At 46.3% G+C, this 20,852-nt stretch overlaps 1 protein-coding gene across 1 annotated transcript in view; it reads right to left on the bottom strand.

Annotated features, from left to right (window-relative positions):
• MAP6 (microtubule associated protein 6) overlaps window positions 1–20,852 on the bottom strand; it is a 44,539-nt gene that overhangs the window by 624 nt on the left and 23,063 nt on the right. The window contains exons 2-3 of the mRNA XM_065658483.1: window positions 15,061–15,274; window positions 12,519–12,715 (exon numbers count right to left, since the gene is read on the bottom strand). Of these exons, the coding sequence (XP_065514555.1) occupies window positions 12,519–12,715; window positions 15,061–15,274 (411 nt within the window). The remainder of the gene's footprint in view (window positions 1–12,518; window positions 12,716–15,060; window positions 15,275–20,852) is intronic.

Below are 20,852 nucleotides of genomic sequence, written 5' to 3'. Positions count from 1 at the left end.
CCATCTTTGTACCTGGGGTAGTCTTGGATGGGAGCATAGGAGAACAAAGCCTGGGAGTTAGGGCAGATGATGCCAGGAGCAGCTCTAGATGGGTGCTGGAGGGAAGGTCAGGTCTTGTTGAAGTGGAGAGGGAGAGATGGGGAAGGAAATACCTGCGGGGAATGGGGAATCAATCTTAATTAGCAGAGAAAGAGAAGGAGGATCTCCAGGGATGAGGAGAGATGTGTGATGGAAGAGGAGGAATCTGTGAGGCTGCAGAAAGCAGACGGAGAGGCAGGAGAAACCCACTCAGCTTTAAAATGGGCAGATTTACACAGTGGTTGTATTAAGGGACTGTGGAGATCCCCTTCGTCCCCCAGACTGACGTTGGCTTTGTGTAGGTTCCAGTCTGCAGGTTAAAGGAGGGCAGGAGATGCTGACACCAGGGCCAGTGATGAGGTGCCCATGAAACCAGCCCAACCTGGACACGTGAGACCAACCATCTCTGTGCGAGGACCATGTGGGATCTCTGTGGGGCAGGACCATGTGGAGAAGCTTGGCAGGACAGCTCTGGCTCAAATACTCACCCTTGTCCTGCCCTCTGTGTTTCCAGTGAAGAGACATTTGCTGCCAGAAGCTGTTGGCAGAGGTCAGCATGGCCTTTCCTCTGTGTCTCCCATGTAGGAAAACTGCTGAGTCCTTACAACCTACTGGTTCCTATGGGAATCTGGTAAACCCAGAACTATAAATCAAGGGATTCGGTAAAAATGCAGAGCAGCTCTTCATTGGAAAAATGCTCAACCGTCAGGACAGACAAGGTCCATACTGCTGATGTACAGACATCTGCTAGGACAGGACCCGTTGCCTGGTCTCTGGAGAAGGCTGGAGATGCCTCCATGTCCTTGTCAGTGGAGAGCACGCCCAAGGCTGCCAGCAGCTACTCCAGATGCCAAGCCACCTCTTCCAAGCACATCTTCACATCTGGTCTAGTAAGGAAGGACCCAGTAACTATGGGGCCTAAGCTCAGGTCTTCCTGTGTCAGTGTCCATGTGATGCTCCAGGTTGTAGGTGGGTCAATGCCAGACTAATCTCACCTCTTCCCTGGGCTTGGTGTGTCACGCTGCTCTTGCTGTTGCCCTGCATTTCAGAATAGATTTGAAAGCCAACATCATCGCTCCCTGGAGCAACAGAAACTGTTTGAAATCACCCTCCATCGACATTTCCCTCAGCCCCTGCTGGAGTCATCAGGGGAATTCACCCTTCTCAGCCTTGGTGTGGTACCTCTCTGTTGAGGCAGCCATGAAAGCTGGTGCCTGTGGTGCATGTTTGCATGGTGTATACTTCTTCCTTTTAATGCATTGGCTCTTTTCTCATGAGTGTGAGCATCCTTCAGCCATGAAGTGTGCACATGGCTAAGACCCAGCCTTCTGGAGGAGAAAGAAGCTGTGTCCCACACCATCCCCAGGTTTCCTCCTTGTTTGCATCAAATACAGATGATTGTGTGACTGTTCTTCCCAGTAAAGCTCATTCAGAACCTGTTTAAACTGGAAGGAGAGTTAGGGGGAGGTAATTATATTATTTTCTCCAGGAATTGGTACTCAGGGACAACACAGCATTGTATTGCATCTCATCAGGAGAAGAACACCCCAGCCTTGGGAAGAGTGAGCTGGGAAGGTGCAATTTGGAGGGTTGAAAGGAAAGCCTGATCCTGAAAAGTAATGAAATCTAACACAGAAACAGCAACATTTACAAATTATCTTTGTCTTAGCCAAGCGAGGAAAGAAGTTTGGGGATCTTTGCCCTCACAAGGGCCACTGGTAGCAAACCATGGTCTGGTGAAGCCCATGTGTATAGGAGAAGTTAATTACATGATGTGACAAGGTGAGAAATGGAGAAGAGATGGATTGGAGGTGACAGATCATTACTCAGGTTATGGCTGAGAGAGAGATGCAGAAAGAGTACAAAATTCAGCAGGGGTTCATTTCCCAGAGGCAGCACCTAACAACAAAAGGATGACTACCACAAGCACATCTAGCACGGTCTCCTCTTTGTTTGTCCTGCTGTAACAGCAGGGACTTAGGCTTTTGTGACTTAGGGTCTAAACTTGCCTCTGATGGTGTTGGGCTCCAGCAATGTTATCCTATTCTTCACAGATGTGGAGGACCCACTCATGGATCAACCCTGCTCCTCTGCGGATTCGGGTCTCAGTGTTTTGGTGGCTTTGTATCAAAACAGAGCTGATGACATTTATCTTCCGCTGCAAAATTATCTTCACTGAAAGCAGTTTAACTATCTGGGAGCTGTTATGAGTCCGTATAGACAAGAGTCAGCTCCAGGCACGTGGAAAATTAAAAGTTGACTTCAAGAGCAACTAGAAGCAGCAGGAATCCTTTCTTGGCGGCTCAGGAACAGCAACGTGACTCCAGGCACATATAGCTGTGAAGTTTGGCACTGGAAGGCTGTTTTTTTCAAAGAACCATGAAATAAGGCCTTTCTGCCCCAGAGAATTCAGGTGAGGAGATGACTTGTCTGTGGAGGACCTGATCTTTTGGTTAGGGCCCTCACCCAGGAGGACAGTGGCAAGTTCATGTTCCTCAGAAGATACAAACTCATCGATTCCTGGGCAAAGGCCATTACCAATTAGGTCACAGCACATGGCGAGTCACTTTTCTCTGCTGAATGCTTTATGGGTGTTTGAGCATCAAAGTTTGCTGTCTGTGATAACAGTGACAAAAACACAAGTCTTCTTTGTCCTGGAAAATGGCCTTAATTTTGTACTCGATATCTGGCCTCAGTCACATTCCTTGGAAAAGGTAACTGCATCAAATAGTGGGGCTAAAGCTGTAAGTTACAGCAGGAAAAATGAAGAATTTCAGCCTGGGTCTGTATCTAAGCAAGCAAAGAGATTGCTATTGCTTGCACAGCTTGGGTGTGCTGTGGAAATGTTCACCAGTTTGGGGACAGCAAGGGCTGAAGGAACAGAAAGTGTCTGGTTGTGAAATTTGTGTGCAGTGAGCAGCAAGGAGCTCAGCACTTCAAACACCTGTCCACCTGCAAAGCAGCAGATAGACAAGCACTTACAAAGCTCTACTAGCAGAAATTTAGATGTTAGAAGATTCCAATGTACCCCCAAGGTCAGCTAGGGACCTCAGTGGCATGCAGGGATATTGTCCAAAATACTGTTCAGTCCCTAAAGCTGTGCAGCTGAGATTTTTGGCTGCTGGTTTAGGTTGTTCTAGTGCTTCTTCACTCTTGGAGTGGGAAAGGATGCAGGATATTACCTACACTATGGGAACTTCTTTCCCACTGCCTCTTTCCTGTATCTACGCTGAAATCCCTAGAGCCTGGAGAAGTCAAGCGCAACCCAGCTGCAGATCTTGCTTGTCCTACACTGAAGCTCCAGGCTCCTCCTTGAGAAGGATTGGAGCTCCTCACACATTTCAACTCTTCTAGATCCTCTTGCGCACCCAATGACAGGAACAGGCACTGAAGAAGCTCACGGGACCGAGCACTGCTTGATGCTTCTCCCATCCATGTCCATCAAGCAGCTTCAGTTTGGCCTTGAGTTAGGTCTGCAGATCTAACTTGTACAGATGGTGTATGAAACCAGACGGATGGCCATGCTGTGAGCTCAGCTGCTCACTCAGCATGATAAGGAGGCTCCTTTGCTTTCCGTCAGGGTGGTGTCACCCCACTAGCAGTGATGGTCACAGTAAGGGTAGTAGAACTGAGATGCTCCTGCATCTTTCCATGTGTGTGGAGCAGCTGGGAGGAAGCACCACTTCCATAGCTCCAGCCAGCACAAAACAAAACTGCACTTTTAGACAATAAATTAGGACAAGGAGGGAGAAAGGAGCCACCTGGGACTTAGTCACAATTGGGTCCCTGCTGTACTCACAGGCTGAAGGGACCACAGGCAGGTCTATTCCTAGCCTGGGATGGAGGACACAGATGTTCAGGGCACCTTCTGAACCACAAGGAGCCTCCTGGGCATTCATCACTGAACCATGTCCTGCTGATAAGCCACCTTCTGCATCTTCCTCTGAGAGGGACATCTGCTTGGATTTCCACTGACACACTTCAACCCACTGTTTTCTGTATAGCGCCGGGAAATGAAGTTCCTTTAACATCGGCTGCTTCTGCTCTGGGCTACAAGATTTCTCCTTCATTCTCCTCAGTTGCTGCATTTGTTGAGCCACCTGCCAGCCCAGGACATCTCTGCATGAAGCTGGAGAAAGGCCAAGCTCTTTATCAGATGCACCAGAATTGCAAAGGACAGAAGGTCATGCAGCTCCGAATATGCCTGGCTCCTACATAGACATCACAGGTTGTCTCTGTGGCTCTAAAAAAATAAAGGTACCAGGAAACAAAAACACAGAAGAGTCAACCCAAAAGACTATGGATAGAGCTGCAGCAGCAAAACCTGCTGCTGAACTGGCCACCAGGACAGACAGACAGTGCACTCGCAGACACATCTACTGAAGCCACACCAAGAAATGAGAGAAAGGGCAGTCAGTAGGTAAGGTATTATTTATTTGAAGCAGTGAGCATTATCACACTGTACAGACAAAGAAAAAAGCTTACAGTCCACGAGAGACAAGACGGGACACGAGACAGTAACCTGGGGAGGATGGGGAGGAGAAGGTCCATGGTAGAGTTGAGTATTTAGGATGACCTGGAAGGGAAAGATGCTGGAGGGGGAGAGGTGGGAGAGAGCAAAGGGCTGGAGTAGCAGCTGTGGGACAGACATGAAAATCTGGCAGGGAAGATGGAGGGAAAATTATTCTGAAGGCAAGAGGGAATAGCAGCATGCTGGGTAGGTGGGGTCTGGTGGGGTGTTGAGGGCAATGAAGACTGCATGGGAAGGAGCCAACAGGGACACAGAAGTCTGATCAGCGATGAGACTTGGGGAGAGAATTTTGAGCAGGGCCTGTTGCAGTAGGACAAGGAGTGATGGTTTTAAACTAAAGGAGGGGAGATTCAGGCCAGACATGAGGAAGAAATTTTTTTCACTGAGGGTGGTGAGAGCCTGGTTCAGGTTGCCCAGAGAGGTGGTGGATGCCCCATCCCTGGAGACATCCCAGGCCAGGCTGGACAGGGCTCTGAGCAACCTGAGCTGGTGCAGATGTCCCTGCTCATGGCAGGGGTTGGACATGATGGGCTCTGAAGGTCCCTTCCAACCCAATCTATTCTGTGATTCTATGAGAGGGGAGGGAGCAGTAGCAGTGTGGGCAAGGACATCCACTGTCCTGCAACTCCAAAGCACTATCTACTTCATTAAATTAAAGATGTCTTACTGCCTCGTGTCCCTGCTGATAAATCTCTTGGCTCCAGACAAGGTGGCCACAGCTGAACTAGTCCTCAGTTGGGTACTAAATCCTGAACCAGGCCAAGGAGCAGGTCAGTCCAACGACCAAGGACTGATCTCAGGATTTCCCTATCTTGACCATTGGGTACTGGTACCATCAAGTGTTCCTGGATGCTATTAAACTGCTGAGTACAGACCCACCGGCTGCAGCCATTGTGTGGTGAGATCCCCTCCACCACATGCCATGGAGGGTGCTCCTCACCCTCTGCTGTGACACAGCTCTCCAGACCTCTCACAGAGTCAGGCAGGACATGCGGGTCTCTGGCTCACCAAGAAGACATGGGAAGCTTTGCTCGGGGGCTTGAGGTTGCTGCACGTCTCGGACTGGGGTGGGAGGTAGGCAGATGACAACAAGGGGGTTTTAGAAATGTTTCCCCATTTCTATTTCTCACACCGTTGAGTGGCCGACATTGAAGGAACGGTTTTCATTTCTCAGCGCTCTCACATATTGCTAAGATCTGTCACTACTCCTCATCCATCACTTTTCTGGCAGCTGGTCCTTGCCATTGGTTTCTGGGGAGCAGACTCCCTGCAGGGAAAGCTGGCACTTTAGAAAGCATAAAGATGCCTTCAATCCATTAGCAGGCTTTTCTTTTATCCTGGGGCTCACATCTCCTCCACATGACAGGCATGATTAGGCAGCTGTTTCCAAGGCGCCCTGCAACAGAAATTCAGACTGTTTACAAGCGATTCATAATTCACAATAAACCACCAGTCCTGAAGTACTCAGAGCTGTGTTACCCCTCATCGTAGACCTCTGAGCTTATGAGTTAACCCAGTGGCACTAGTGCAATTACTCCCAACCCAGAAAGTCCACATAAATAAGGGCAAAGGGCAGTGGGCATTCAAATCCCCAACTGGATCAAACTTACCATGACACTGCTGGAAACAAGGAGAGCTGAAGCCCATGTCTGAACATCATAATATTTTCCAACTGTGCAAAAGATGCTGTTCTTAGTGCTGAACACAGCCATGGTGTCACATTCATTCTAGGGAATTTCTTCTTCCTGCACCGCTCCTCTTTATTTGATGTTGCTGCTGCTGTTGGGAATGGTGGTTATTCCTTGGATATTAGGAGGTACCAGCTATGACAGAGACATCTTCTTAAAAAGCCCATTTCTCTCCTGCAATGGTACATCTTTAAACTCTAAATCCAAAGGATATTGTGACACAAGAGGCTGCATTGGTATAAGGGCTGACATGTCAGCTGATCAAATATGCGTACTCATCCTTTGACCTTGCTCTACCAGTCAGGGATGTAATAATTATAACTGAGGTTTTCAAAGGAAGCTCAGAGATTTGCAAATGGCAAAATCAGTTAAACTTATTCCTGTGCCCAAGGCACTTAAGTTCCTGCCTGACGCAGGGGGGAATGGAGAGATGGAGAGCATCAGGCAGGAGCCTCTTCATCCACCCATGCACAAGTCTTTGGCGGTGTGTGCTGAAGCCCTCAGCACACGATGTATTTCAAAGCAACCGATTAAAATCAGAAATGTGACGGCCGTCCCTGATGGGACTGCTCACACCCTGTGCAATCAAAGCAACATCTCTGCAAAGCTACACTCGGATGCTCTGTTATTAAGAGTGTGAGAAGCAGAGTTGACTCTTTAAATTCAACATGTCAATATTTTCTCTCCCCTCTTTGTCCCCTCACCAGATGCCAACACTGATAACTAGGACTATTTGTACTTCAGCCAGTGTCTCCACGCTACATGCTCTTATAAAACAAGGCATTTCATTTTTAGTAACCCGCCTCTAGCGCTTTGCACAGACGTTGCTCTCACAACCACCCTTGGAAAAATGTGGGAAGTGCCTCTCACTAATGACTTGGCAAAGATTAAGAAGCGAGTCGGTAGCAGCGGGTTCAGACAGTGATGGTTAAAGACCAGGGAGCCCAGGTCCCCATAAATGTCATCAGCCCAGTAGGTTCTACTGTCTCTTGGTAAAGTATGTTGAGCAAGTTCAGAGAGAGACAGGACAGCAAGGACATCTTCCAGCAATGAGTGTGGGCAGCTGGATGGGACCAGATGGATCACCCATCCATGGGTGCATGGAATACCCCATCCTACATCGTGGAACAGAACCCAGACCTTCATGTCATGGGAGAAACATTCTGTTGGCCAACGTGGATTGTCATGGATAAGCCCCATCAATGATGAGTCTTTTAACAATGAACATTTTCCCCAGTACGAGCTGTGGAGCGGTGACATGATAAACCCCCAGACCTATAGCTCAGCTGAAACACTTTAAAGATCATATAGTTATGTGTGATGGATGAATGGATGGATTTGGTAGGGGAGGGAGAGGGAAGGTGGGGTGATACAGCAGGACATCAGAAAGCAGCACTGTTGTTAGCATGTAGTCACAGATAGGATAAATTCAGAAAGCAATTTGTAAACCAGGCAGGGATGAGAAATAGCACCCAGAAACGGTAAGACAGAAAAGAGTTGGAAGTCAGCAGAGCTACGTTGGAGGAGAGATTTCAAAACACAACCCAATGAAGACAAATTTCCCCAGGTTGGTGGGGTTGTTATTGGAATAGCTATTAAAAGAAAAATGTGATTAAAAGTAAAAGTTGCAGGTAGGAGCTTACAAATTAATTAAAAGAAAAAAGAGGTGAAACTAAGATTAGGGTTCACCATTTAAAATAAAATTGTGCCCTCGGCTCTGCTTTCTTCTCAGGCATCATATTTTCCAGATAGCAAATGCTTTAATTAATATAAAATCAGTGCTTTGCACTTCCATAGACACTGCCAAACACCTGTTCAGCAGCAGCTGGGCTTGCAGCATGCTGGAAGTGCTCAACCCAAGAATTCACCACCTCCTTTCATGAGGATTTATAGCCCCTTGACCCACCCCATGGGCCTTTCAGGTGATTTTGGCCAAAGCAAAAGCTGCAGGCATTTGGAAAAGGGTATGTAACTAAGCGACCTCATCCACAGCATCTCCCCTCCCTCCAGCTCTTGATGGGACTTGGCTTCTCCTCCCTGATCCAATGCAATGTGAACACAAGTAAGGTGGAGCAGCAGCATCTTGCATGCAGGGCACTCACTGAACCAACCCTCTGCTTGAGACGCTATATATAGAGAATAAAAGCAAACTACCTGCTCTGTTCACATGACTTCACTGTCCATCTTCACATTTACAAACGCTTAGCTCTCACGTCAGGCTAGTCTGAGGTTAGTGGACATCTAAAGGGGACTGTGACAGCTCAGTTGTCCCTATGGCATCATGGAAGTGGTGGTGGCTTCTAAGCAACACAAATCTGATTACGGTTGGAAGGGTATTTCTTTCACTTAACTGTGCTTCTTATCGAGAAAACAAGATCAAGGAGGTGGTATTCGTCTTTAGCATTTATTTATCATTGGAAAAAAAAGATCCCTTTGAGCAAGCAAAGATCACAAGCACGTCACAATCAATTGGCTATACATTAATTTGTGTGTGTGTTCTGTGTGTCTGTGTGTGTGTGATTCTCTTTAGAACAGCAAGAATGAAAAAGCACCACGAGGAGGTGTGCTTAACACATTACAAGAGACAATTTGTGATATGCAACCAAACCCAGGCCACAAAATATTAATTAGACACTTCCTATCTGCCTCCAAGAGGCAAGAGTTTGTGGAATTCATGGGAGCCACGTTTTTACGCCGGACGCATTGCAAATGAAGAAGCAGGTGATCGGTGTGCAAAGCAGTCAGAAAACAGGAGCTCAGACAGCAATTAGCACCATTTTGCAGAAAGGAGTAATAGTACAATACAGTGAAAATGGAAGAGCAAGCAATAGACAGCAGAGGAACTTTGACAGGGTAAAAAGCAGAAAACATTTTTTTTTTTACAAGGAAAGCAAAACATATTACAAATCAGCGGCGAAACAGAATCAGCATTGCGGTAGCTGGAAACGCAGAACAGCAGAGCACTCTTTCCCAGTGGGATCGACAAGCTCAGAGTCCAAAGTGAACTTGAAACAGCAGAGATTTTTGTCTCCTTTCTGATAAACCTGAGTGAGTCAAATGGGCATAAAGTCTACGGAAGGGAGAGCAGTGCAGGATTTCACCCTGAGACCTGACTCTGCTGCAGTTCCTGGCATTCAATGCAATGAACTGTGTGCTTAGATGTGTGATGAGGACCTGGTGCACGTGGAGCAAAGGCCAGGATTTATATCCCTATTTTAGGATTTATATCCCTATTTTGTTGCTGTCTGAAAGGGAGGTCCCCAGGCCCTACGAGTTTCCTAGACTCTTTCTGAAAGATTGAAACCTTCCAAGTGTCATTCATCCCACACAAAGAGTGGTGTCCAAAATAGGTAGCTCAATGGCTCTTGGAAGGTTCCTTCAGTAGAGAGGGAATTTAGACCACTGACTAGCACTTCATACCTAACTTTGTAGTTAGATGCCACCAAAAACTTCATGTATTAAGGAAACATAAGGCCGTATTCTGACCACTCACTGGGCATGTCTCATTCAAACACTGCGATGGATGCTCTTCATTGAGAAGAAGCAACCCTGAAGCCGTAGACGATGAGCAATTGATCTAGTGTGATGGAGATACTTGGATCAGGTGGTCTGAGCATCTTAATGATGTTCCTTGGGCAAAATTTGGTTACCCTTGAAGTCAAGGGCTAAATTCCTGTTGAATTCAAGGTGAAATGGTGGCAAGCATGCTGTCTGCTTGAATGTGAAGCTTTGGGCCAAAAAATAATTGGGAGAATCATTTGGCATGGTCTTTCCTTATGTACAGTGAGATTGGTGTGTCGCGTTATTGGTAACTGTCTATGTGCCTTCCTGACATGTTCTGCCTGCTGTGACACGTCATCTTCACGGCTGTTGCTATATCCTGCCATAGGAGAGGTTGTTACTGAGGAGTGTGAAGATGGATGAAGCATTTAAACGCCAAGGAATCACACCAAGTCTTGGAAGCTCAGGCTTCTCTGGCCAGTTGTCCCTTGTGCGATGGGGTGGAAAGAGCTGTGAGTGGCACTTCTCTCCACCAGCTCAACGCAAGCCTTTTGCCGAGCTGTGCTGGAGATAGAGCTGAGCTTTGCACTCCAGAGGTGCTGCAGGAGCTTCTGAGCACTCAGAAAAGCAATGGACAGGTCAGCGTCTCCATGAAGCATGCACATCAAAAAATGCACTACATTCGCAAAGATTTCCACAGTTTTACTTCCTGGAGGATTTCCCTGGTTTCCTCCTAAACGTCGGAGGTTTAAATGTATATATTTCTATATATGAATATATATTTTTCCACATACACAACCTGACTAGCTCATAGCACACAGTTCTAACACAGCTAAGCTTGGAAATACACCACTGAATTCAGAACACTACACGTACTTATATTCAAAGCTTTAGGCTGTTAGCGCAAGGCAAACAGGACACACCACACAATACAATGAACTTGGCATTTATTCATTACTAAGGCCAGCAAATGTCACTATCTGCATACCACAGAGCTTTCCTCCTCTTTGGAAACGTTCTCTCAGCCTTGTAGCCCATCACTCATTTATGTTTCCAAAAGACCCAATTCTAATGGGGTGAGATCCCAAAAATGGGACTCCTCACCCTCCAGGCCCATTCCCTTTTCTGTTCAATAGTTTCACATCTCTAAAATATCCTAGCAGCAAGACTTCCCTCATTCAAACACCTCTACAGCAACACAGTCCTGATACTCTCCTCTTATACCATCTCCCTACCCTACTTTCCATCTCTCACTTTGTTCTTCCCAATTGTCTGTTCTCTGAAAGTTTCAAGCTGGACTGCATGTTAGGATAAAAATATTGAGCTGCAAAAATAAAGAAGAACCCTGCACCTCAACTTGCAGCTACTCTGCTATGGGACAATTTCACAGCTCATTTTGGAGGGATCAAGACGAATCCTTATGTATTCAGGACCCAATCCAGGAGTCAGACATGTAAATTTGGATTGGGATCATACCTCTCCCAGCCCCCATTGACTCAACAACCCAGATTCCTGGGTATGGAATGCCAGTCTGTTGGGCCAGTGAAACTCACTGACAAATGGTCCTGCTGTGTTTACAGCTTCCCAACTGGTCTTGCTGGGCATGGGGATCTCCTAGAGTAAGAGCACAGTTAATAGGATTGAAACCCTGAGATCTTGCCTGGAGGGAGTCTAGGGATCCCAGCAACTGGTTTACGGACCTCTTAAGATGCTCACGAGCCAACATGAACTACAACAGCTGGTACAGTCAAAACAACGGTGGCAGACGGCTCTAGACAACCTTGCTGACCCATTTCTTTTTACCCCTTGGAAGGTCACGTCTGCAAACTAAACCTATTTCTGGAATCTAGCTCTGTTTACTGGCACCCCAGAAGTGAAGAAAGCAGGCCAAGATTCAAAACAAACCACATATAACTAAAATGATCCATAACCTACGGGAAACAATAGGGAAGAACAGCCTGCTGATAACCTAGTCTGACCTGCCACATGCTTAGGAAGTCTTCACTGCTCTCTGCGCCTTCCCTCATTCCTTTTTTAAAAAAAATCAAGGCCTTTAGGTAGTGTTGATGGATAAAGCTGCCTTGATGCAGCTAGACCTACCCCCCAGCTACCCTGCGGGAGGATTTGGCCCTTTATTTGCAAGGGATCTCCTTTCCCATCACTTCTTGGAGCAAAAGTCCCACTGGTATCACCAGGGGAAATCGGTCTTGGCCACGTCACTGATTCTAATGGATTTACAGCAGATCCACAGCACCACGAATGAACCTTTGATCCTCTCTGCCTTTAAAACCTTTCCACCTGTTGACACCAGTGGGAGATGACCAAAGAACGGTCAACCCCAAAAGGGGTTGGGGGTCTCACGATGAGAGCACAACCCCTCTATGGCTCAACAGGCAAAGGGAAAAAGGGACAAGCTGTTGGACACAACAACGGTTGATCCATCACCTTCATCTCCTACAACCCTGCTTGTGCATTCCCATGTCCCTCACCCTGTGCAGAGCCATGTTGTGCAGGCAAAGCAGAACAATCTGACCTCACAAACAAGGATTCCCTAATCCTCCTTGGAAATAAAACAGAAAAGCTTCTAATACAATCAGAACAAAAAGCAGATTAGAAGCCTCTAATTAATTTTGTGGCCTTTATTTAATCAAAGAAAAAAAAGGAAGAAAGAAAATGAAAAAAAAAAAAAGAGGAAGAAAGGAAAGTGCAGTGACATTTACTCTTTTGCCTCAGCCAGTTTATTGTTCATCTCTTTACTTTTCTCCTTGTCCTCTGGCTTTGCTGTGTTGGAGGTCTCGGCGCTCTTTTTCTTGGCAGCCCGGCCAGATGCGATCTGCTTGTCTTTGGCCTTTTTCAGGGGTTTATGGCTTGTTGTGGTCTTTTTTGGTTTGGAAGGCTTTACGCTAGGCTTTTCCACCTGCATGGAGGGCGACATGCAAAACGACAACACAGAGATGGAGAGAGAGACAGAAAGAGAGACAGAGGGACAGGTGGAAAATAGGATTTAGATCAGAAAGGGCATGAATATTGCTTATCTACTCAGCTATGCCCTGACACGAAGAGAGGGGAGCAGCTGGGTGCATGTTGAGTTGGCCAACTCCTTTCATGGTGTTGATGCCCTGAAGTCACAGTGGCCCTGAAGCAACAGATCCCATTGTATTTAGATCAATGCATGGTCAGGTAAATAGAAGAGGGAATATTATTAAAATTTTATCAATTCCTCCATCTTTCTCTGACTTCAGGAGGGGCTTTGCAAGCTCAAAGGTGATTGTCTCCCTCTGGATTAAAAGCAGAGAAATGATGCTTAGGGAGAAGAGGCTCCTACAAACCACCACCTTTCACAGAATCACAGAATGGCTGGGGTTGGAAGGGACCTCTGGAGATCATCCAGTCCAACTCATCTGCTTAAGAAGGTTCACCAGAGCAGATCACACAGGAATGTGTCCAGGCGGGTTTGAATGTCTCCAGAGAAGGAGACTCCACAACCTCTCTGGGCAGCCTGGTCCAGGGCTCTGGCACCCTCAAAGTAAAGCAGTTTCTCCTCATATTCAGATGGAACCTCCTGTGTTTCAGTCTGTGTCTGTTATCCCTCACCCTATCGTTGGGCACCACTAAAAAGAGTTTTCACTGAAAAGAGCTTTCTTGCAGGACATGATTCCTCAGTCTGTTTGTCCCTTAATAGATTGCCACAATGGAGGAAAATTACTTGGGGACAGCTGGGCTGCAAGACATGGATTGGCACCTGAGCGAAGTCCACAAGAGTGTCTTGCATCCATCTGTTTCTACAGCCCCCAAAATAGGGAGGACGGCTTCAAAATTAAGGATGAACAGAAGTCTTCAGCTCGTCCATGCTGGCCTTGCCATCCTCCTGCGACCTCATAAATCTAACCACTGGGAAAATGCTCCTAGGTTTAAAAATGCACAGACTGACTCCATTTATTTGCAGACCCCCCGCTGCTCCTAGAAAACAAGGCTGGAAGACATTTTAGCCCCAGCTCTTCTCGACACATGTCCTCAATATGATTAAAGCCAAAAGTGCTTGCTGTCAAAATCTGTGGAGCATTCTGAATCCATCGTAGATGAAGATCTGGCTCTTACCATGTTCTTCCTGGGATAAAGGGTAATGTGGGGTGTCTATGGCTTTGGAAGGAGAAAGAGAAATCTGTCTAGATCAGGGGTGTCAAACTCATTTTCACTGTGGGCCATATCAGCCTTGAGGTAGCCTTCAAAGGGCTGAATGCAATTTTAGGACTGTATAAATGTAACTAGTCCTATATTTAGACAGTCCTAAAACTACATTCAGCCCCTTGAAGGCAACCACAAGGCTGATGTGGCCTTTGGTGAAAATGAGTTTGACACCTCTGGTCTAGATAATAATCTGGGGAATGACAACACAAAAAACTCCTCATCTGGGCCCTGTCCTCATGTCTCTACAGTTTGACACAGGGCACTATTGTCTCCAAAGTGCATCAAGCCATACTAGAGCCCATAGAATCACAGAACGGTTTGGGTTGGAAGGGACCTTAAAGATCATCTAATCCAACCCCTGCTATGAGCAAGGTTACCTTCCACTAGTCCAGGTTACTCAGAGCCCTGTCCAGCCTCACCTTGAACACTTTCAGGGATGGGGCGTCCATGACTTCTCTGTGCAACCTATTCTGGTGCCTCACTAGCCTCACAGTAAAGAATTTCTTCCTAATATCTAATCTAAATCTACATTTTTTTTCAGTTTAAAACCATCACGCCTTGTCCTATCACAACAGGCCCTGCTCAAAAATCTGTCCCCATCTTTCTTCTTCACCCCTTTTAAGTACAGAAAGGCTGCAATAAGGTCTCCCTGGAGCTTCTCTTCTCCAGGCTGAAACAGCCTTGGATCATTTCTGGGGCTCCTCTGGCCCCTCTCCAGCAGGTCCATGTGTGTCCTGTGCTGAGGACCCAGAGCTGGCCCAGCACTGCAGGGGGGTCTCCCCAGAGCGGAGCAGAGGGGCAGAATCCCCTCCCTCCACCTGCTGCTCACGCTGCTGGGGATGCAGTCCCAGGATACCACTGGTTTTCTGGGCCTTGAGTGCACCCTGCTGACTCATATTCCAGTTTTCATCCACCACCATCTACAGGTGGATCCCCAGATGCAGCCACTGGTCAGAAATTAAGATGCCACATAAGGGGAATGCGAGCGGGCAGCGTTCAGCCCAGCCTTACTGTGCTGGACATGTCCCACCAGGAGCAGTGGTGGCCCTGGCTCCCTTCCGACGCATTTCTTACCTTTGGCGGTTCTTTGTAGGGTTCGCTGTAGAGAGTTCGTATCCTTCTGCGCTCCAGGTATTTGTTATCAGCTGGAGAAGGCTTACTGGTTTCCCCCTTGAACTGAGCGCTGTAACTGGTTTCATGGGTCATTTTCTCCTCTGGCGGCTTGTACTGGGACTTCACTTTTATAGCTTTCACAGGCTTGACGTCTATCCAGGGTCTGAATTCATTTCTGAAGATCAAAAAAAAGAAAGTGGTTCAGGAATTAAGTCAACAGGAGAGTAGTGGGAATGTGGGGATGGAATCCCTCATTGCTCAGCAAGGTCTCTTTGGAAGGGCTTTTACGTACATCCAGTCAAGTTTACAAAGAAATCGGCTCCCAACAGCTCATTTTTTATCTCATCTAAAACCTGTTGACACATCAGGAGAAGCTCAAAAGAAAGTTGCTCTATTAAAATCAGCCAGTCCTGGGCATCAGACGACCTACTACTTGAGTGACAATGGTCACGTGCCCTACGAAAAGCTGGCTGTGAAGTGTTTTTTTTGAAAACAGAGATAATTTTTTTGTCTCTACAGCTTCACCTCTGCACTGGAGCTACCTGCAAGCAGTTCCTGACTCTCGCAGTTAGGGTGGAAATGGATATTTGGAAAGGAACACCAAAATTCATATTCTGCAACTCAACACAGGACACACACTTCTCAGCAATGTAAGGAAACAAGATTTTCCAGAGACACTCCTTACCTGTGGCTGTAAGTAGTGAATTGTATAATTCTTCCCATATTGCACCAAATTATGCACAACAGCTTTTGTTAATTCCATAAAATAATAGTTTAAGTTAAAGCAGTCTTAGATGTAAGGTCAAGCAGAGTTGGAAATGCAGTTTATCAGGTATTGTGAGCTATGGCTTCTCTTTACTAGCTGATGGTGAATTCCTGAGTTACTGGAAAAAAATAACACCATCTTTCTTTTTTTTTTTTTGACAGACTGTGAATTTTTTTGAGAAAAAACAAATAAACACATTTCAAAAGATTTTTAGCATCTGCTGGACACACGCCAGTTCCCATCCGCAGACTCTTTCTCTTGCATTTTTTAGTTCTTCACAATGGAGCACCACCATATCTAGTTTTGAATAAAGCATTTCATTTTCTCTCTAAAAATTGCCATTAATCTGAGAATGGGGATGGAGAAACCCCAATTGTGTTGCTACCTTAGATGGGTCCCGCTCAGACGTAGTCCCAGGCAGTGTTTAGATCCTTAAGACTGCAATGCAAGCCAGGAGCTACCCTAATGGTGGTGATACAAGCCCCCCACTTGTGAATTTTCCATGGAAAACAAAGCCCTTGTCTTAATTTCAGGACCTCTGAGGCAATGGGACCTCTACGTTGAAGACCCTGTTCCCTCTTGCTCTGTTCCACTCAACCACCTTTGGGTTGTGTTACTGGTTTATTAGGGAAATGAGTGGAGGGTACTATGTATCTGCCAGTCAATCCCTTCCCGTAATAGCTTTGAACATCACCCAAATTTGACAAACGGTCATGGAAATAATCAGGTTTTATTTTTATGAAGATAAGCAGTTGGACTGAGTCCAGAGGTGCAGGAAAGCTCCAGTATGGACATGCACACACACTTCTTCGGTCATCAGAGGACCCACTTAGGCAGGGAGCCTAGGCTGCAGAAGGTCATCTGTTGTCCCAGGGACCCGTAGCAAATGATCCCTTCACATGCAGGACCAGTGCAGCTCCCTGCCCACCCAGTCCTACATTTCCCACTCATACAGAGTGGTCGACGTGATCATTGGAGCTTGGAGAACCCTTAGAATCATAGAACAGTTTGGGTTGGAAGGGAACTTCCAAGCTCATCCAGTGCCCCCCCTGCCATGAGCAGGGACATCTGCACCAGCTCAGGTTGCTCAGAGCCCCGTCCAGCCTGGCCTGGGATGTCTCCAGGGATGGTTCACCCACCACCTCTCTGGCCAACCTGGGACAGGCTCTCACCACCCTCAGGGGAAACAATTCCTTCACTATGCCAAAGATGGGTGACTGTTTTAGGATGAGCTGAACTCCTTGTTGGGCTGTTGACTGTCTAGATCTCCACTAATAGGAACACAGATATCTAGCACGTGTGAGACCTTCATTCATACACCCCTAACTGCAGGTATCTTAACCTATGAGCTAAATCCCATCGCCAATTCTCCATCCTTTCTTATTGTTGATTCCAGGTACACCTGCTTTTTTTTTATCATGTATTTCTTCATTTCTCTCCTGTTCTTTTATTATTCAGCCCTTCTTGGGCTTGGATAATACTGCCAAACTGCTTGTTTGAAAGACACTATTCTGCACAAAACCGTTCCACTGCACGAACAATATATGAATGGGCTCATTTGTGTCCCTTGGTTCCTGTTCAGTGAATGTCACCCATTTGTCCACAGATATTTCTCTGCAGTCCGTAGTTAAAATATTCCTTCTACATGAAGAGTTGAGAGGAAGGAAGAGGAAACATCTTTAAAGAACAAGATTAAAGATGTTAATACATTACTGACAAACTCAAAGTTCCTCAGAAGATAAAAGGTTTCTTCTTAGGATCCCCTTTTGTTCCATAAGAAGACTCTATGTTTATTATTACTTTCCAAAGGAAATAAAATCATGCACTAATTCTCTCTATCCATGTCTATCTGTCACTCAGATCTGTCCCTAGCAACTTCTGAACCCTTTAGCTGTTTTCTATCATATTTTGGCAGAGGTAGAAATCTCAGAGGTGACAATTACAACATGTTTGCTCAAAAGCAGTGGATGGGCACAGGAGGAACATCCAAACAGTGCTCTGCAACTGAGGGACAGGCAAGTAAACTTCATTTTCTTACTTATTGCAAGGCCAGCTGGCCAACGAACCCACATGGAACATCAGGTCAACCAGCAAACCTAAGCACAGCTTGCATCTACAGAACCAGAGGCAAAGGATAGAGGCTATAGTACCGTGCACAGAGGGGCTGGACTTTAAAGCAAATTTAACAATTCTGTGAGTACTCAGCTCTGCTGTGCTTGGTGACAGGACCCTTGACTATCCTGTACCTCCCAAGATGAGCCTGGTTTTGCAGGCAAAGGACAGACCAACACCTGCTCTTAGGTGGATCCATGTCCACCAGCTCTGAAACTGCTCAGCCATGATCTTCTCTGGAAGTGGAGGATAGAAGACCATTGATCTTGAAATATTTCACACTGTTGACAAAGAAGTTGTAAATACCAGGTATGTCACATGGATTCAATGCACATCTAGAAGTAACAGGTTGGCCAGAGAGGTGGTAGAGGCCTCATCCCTGAAGACATCCCAGGCCAGGCTGGATGGGGCTCTGAGCAACCTGATCTGGGTGAAGATGTCCCTGCTCATGGCAGGGGCTTGGACTGGATGACCTTTAAGTTCTCTTCTAACATCTATGATTTTATTCTAAATAGGACATGGTTTAGTACTAGAGTTAGGTTAGGTTATGGTTGGATTTGATGATCCTGAGGGTCTCTTCCAACTGAAATCATTCTATGATTCTAAATCCTTTTTCAGGCAAATATGCAGGATTTCACATCACCAGCTATTACACTAGAGTCGGTTCCCTCAAGCATGCGAGAAAACACAGGCCATGTTTGTATGGAGTCCTACCACACCTGGGATGGACCAGCCACTCCATGCTGTGACCATGCTCAAGCACCCAGTGTGCCTAATTCTACATCTCTGCTATCCAGAGCTTGCAGAAGCAGTGGAAGGAGAAGAGAAACTCAGACCATTTCCTAAAGCTACATCTGGCCTAGCAAGCTGATTTCAGTGCCTGTTTTTGATATTCGGGCAACACATAAACTGTAAAAAAGAGTTATCAGAACAGACACACACTATTCTGTGATGGTTGTGTCCGTGCCCAAAAACACAGCTTACCATGGTTCATTAGCATGAAAGTGCTAATTCCTAAATACCTCCGTCTCCACCACAGCTAAGTGAGGAAAACAGCCCGTTGGGATCTGCCCTTGGAATACATCCACTCCTGAACCCAGCCCAACAATTACTTGGGAAAGTAGTAGTTATCCTGGGCCAAAAAATGTAGGCAGGAGTGTGCTAGCAACTTCACAGCATGGATCATCACACTTGAGCGCCAGGCACATTGAACTTACAATTAGAAAAAAGTATAAACAAAAAGGGAGGTGTCCTGCTTGGAGTCTGCATGTCTGTTGATTGTAGGGATGGGGGAATGTCTCAGGAAGGTGACCTAAATCCTAATGAGATGTAAACATGGGGAGAAACTTCTTTGCTTTGAAGGTGCCAGAGTCCTGGAACAGGCTGCCCAGAGCGGGTGTGGAGTCTCCTTCTCTGGAGACATTCAAACCCACCTGGATATGACCCTGTGCGATCTGCTCTGGTGACCCTGCGTTAGCAGGTGGGTTGGATTGGATGTTCTCCAGAGGTCCCTTCCAACCTAAACCATTCTTTGACTCTGTGAATCCCTCTTCCAGGTCTGGTGACTCTTCATCAAATGTCTGTCTGATATGGTCCTGTGTCATCTTGAGCTCATGTTGTCCCAACAGTGAGCAAATAAGTGAGAAGAAAAGCAGCAGCTTTAAGAGTTGATTCTTTTTGGTATTCTGGGTCTAGTGAAAACATCTGTTCTCCAGAGTATCAGAATCATAGAATCATTTTGGTTGGAAGAGACCCTCAAGATCATTGAGTCCAACCATTAACCCAATGCTGGCACTAAATCATGTCCCTAAGAACCTCATCTCCATGTCTGTTCAACCCCTCCAGGGATGGTGACTCCACCACTGCCCTGGGCAGCCTGTTCCAATACCCAACAGCCCTTTCCATGAAAAAAAAATTCCTAATATCCAATCTGTCTTATCAGTTGCTCCTGTGATGCTAAAATTAACCCTGGCTTTTAGAAAGCCTCTGCAGTGCTGAGACCTCCTTCGTTACTACTTAACATCGCTACGCCAATTTGTGAGGAAGTTACAAATTCCAGCTGCAATCTGAAATGTATCCTGTAAATGTTTCTCCCTGTTTTGAGAACAGCCAGTCATAGTGTCATCTGGACCATCATAGACGGCTCCACACAAAATTAGCTCTGGAACCATTTCAGGAGCATCTTAGACCCCATGCTAAAAGAGCTCAGCCTTAAAGCTCACCTAAAACTTGAGCAAAAGCCTTTGCTCACACCACGCAGGTGAGTCACGGGCATGGACTAGCATCACTGTGGACATACCCAATAGGTATAGCTTAGTCCAGCTCTGTAATCCTTTATCTAAGGGAACTGCATTAATTTTGCTGAATAATTTAAGGATTGCAATCTTGGCATGAAATGGAGGGGATGAACTGAAATAGCAGTGACTTACACGCCTCCTAGCCTTACAAAGAGTAATTAGAAACAGTCAGGAACCCGGTGCTGACCTGAAATGGAAACTGAAATGAAACTCAACAAAAAGGAATATATGACCGATCAGATAACCTTTTGTAAGCCAAGTGCAACAGGAAAAATTCCCAGTGAAGACAGAATCATAGAATCATAGAATAGTTTGGGTTGGGTTCAAAGCTCATCCAGTCCAACCCCTGCCATGAGCAGGGACATCTTCACCCAGACCAGGTTGCTCAGAGCCCGGATAGCCATCTATAGACCTAATAAGAACACAGGGCTGCACAGGATGGGACAGATGTCTTGCAGATTAACAGGCAGCAGATCATCTTATAAGATGACAGTAGCCTGGGGATGTGGTGGCCTGATAAATATCCATTAAAGCCAAGAGTTGCCCCCCACATCTATCAGCGTCCACCACACTGCCCT

This window comes from Caloenas nicobarica, chromosome 1 (assembly GCF_036013445.1).
Source record: "Caloenas nicobarica isolate bCalNic1 chromosome 1, bCalNic1.hap1, whole genome shotgun sequence".
NCBI lineage: Eukaryota > Metazoa > Chordata > Aves > Columbiformes > Columbidae > Caloenas > Caloenas nicobarica.
This window is presented reverse-complemented; position numbering and strand designations above follow the sequence as displayed.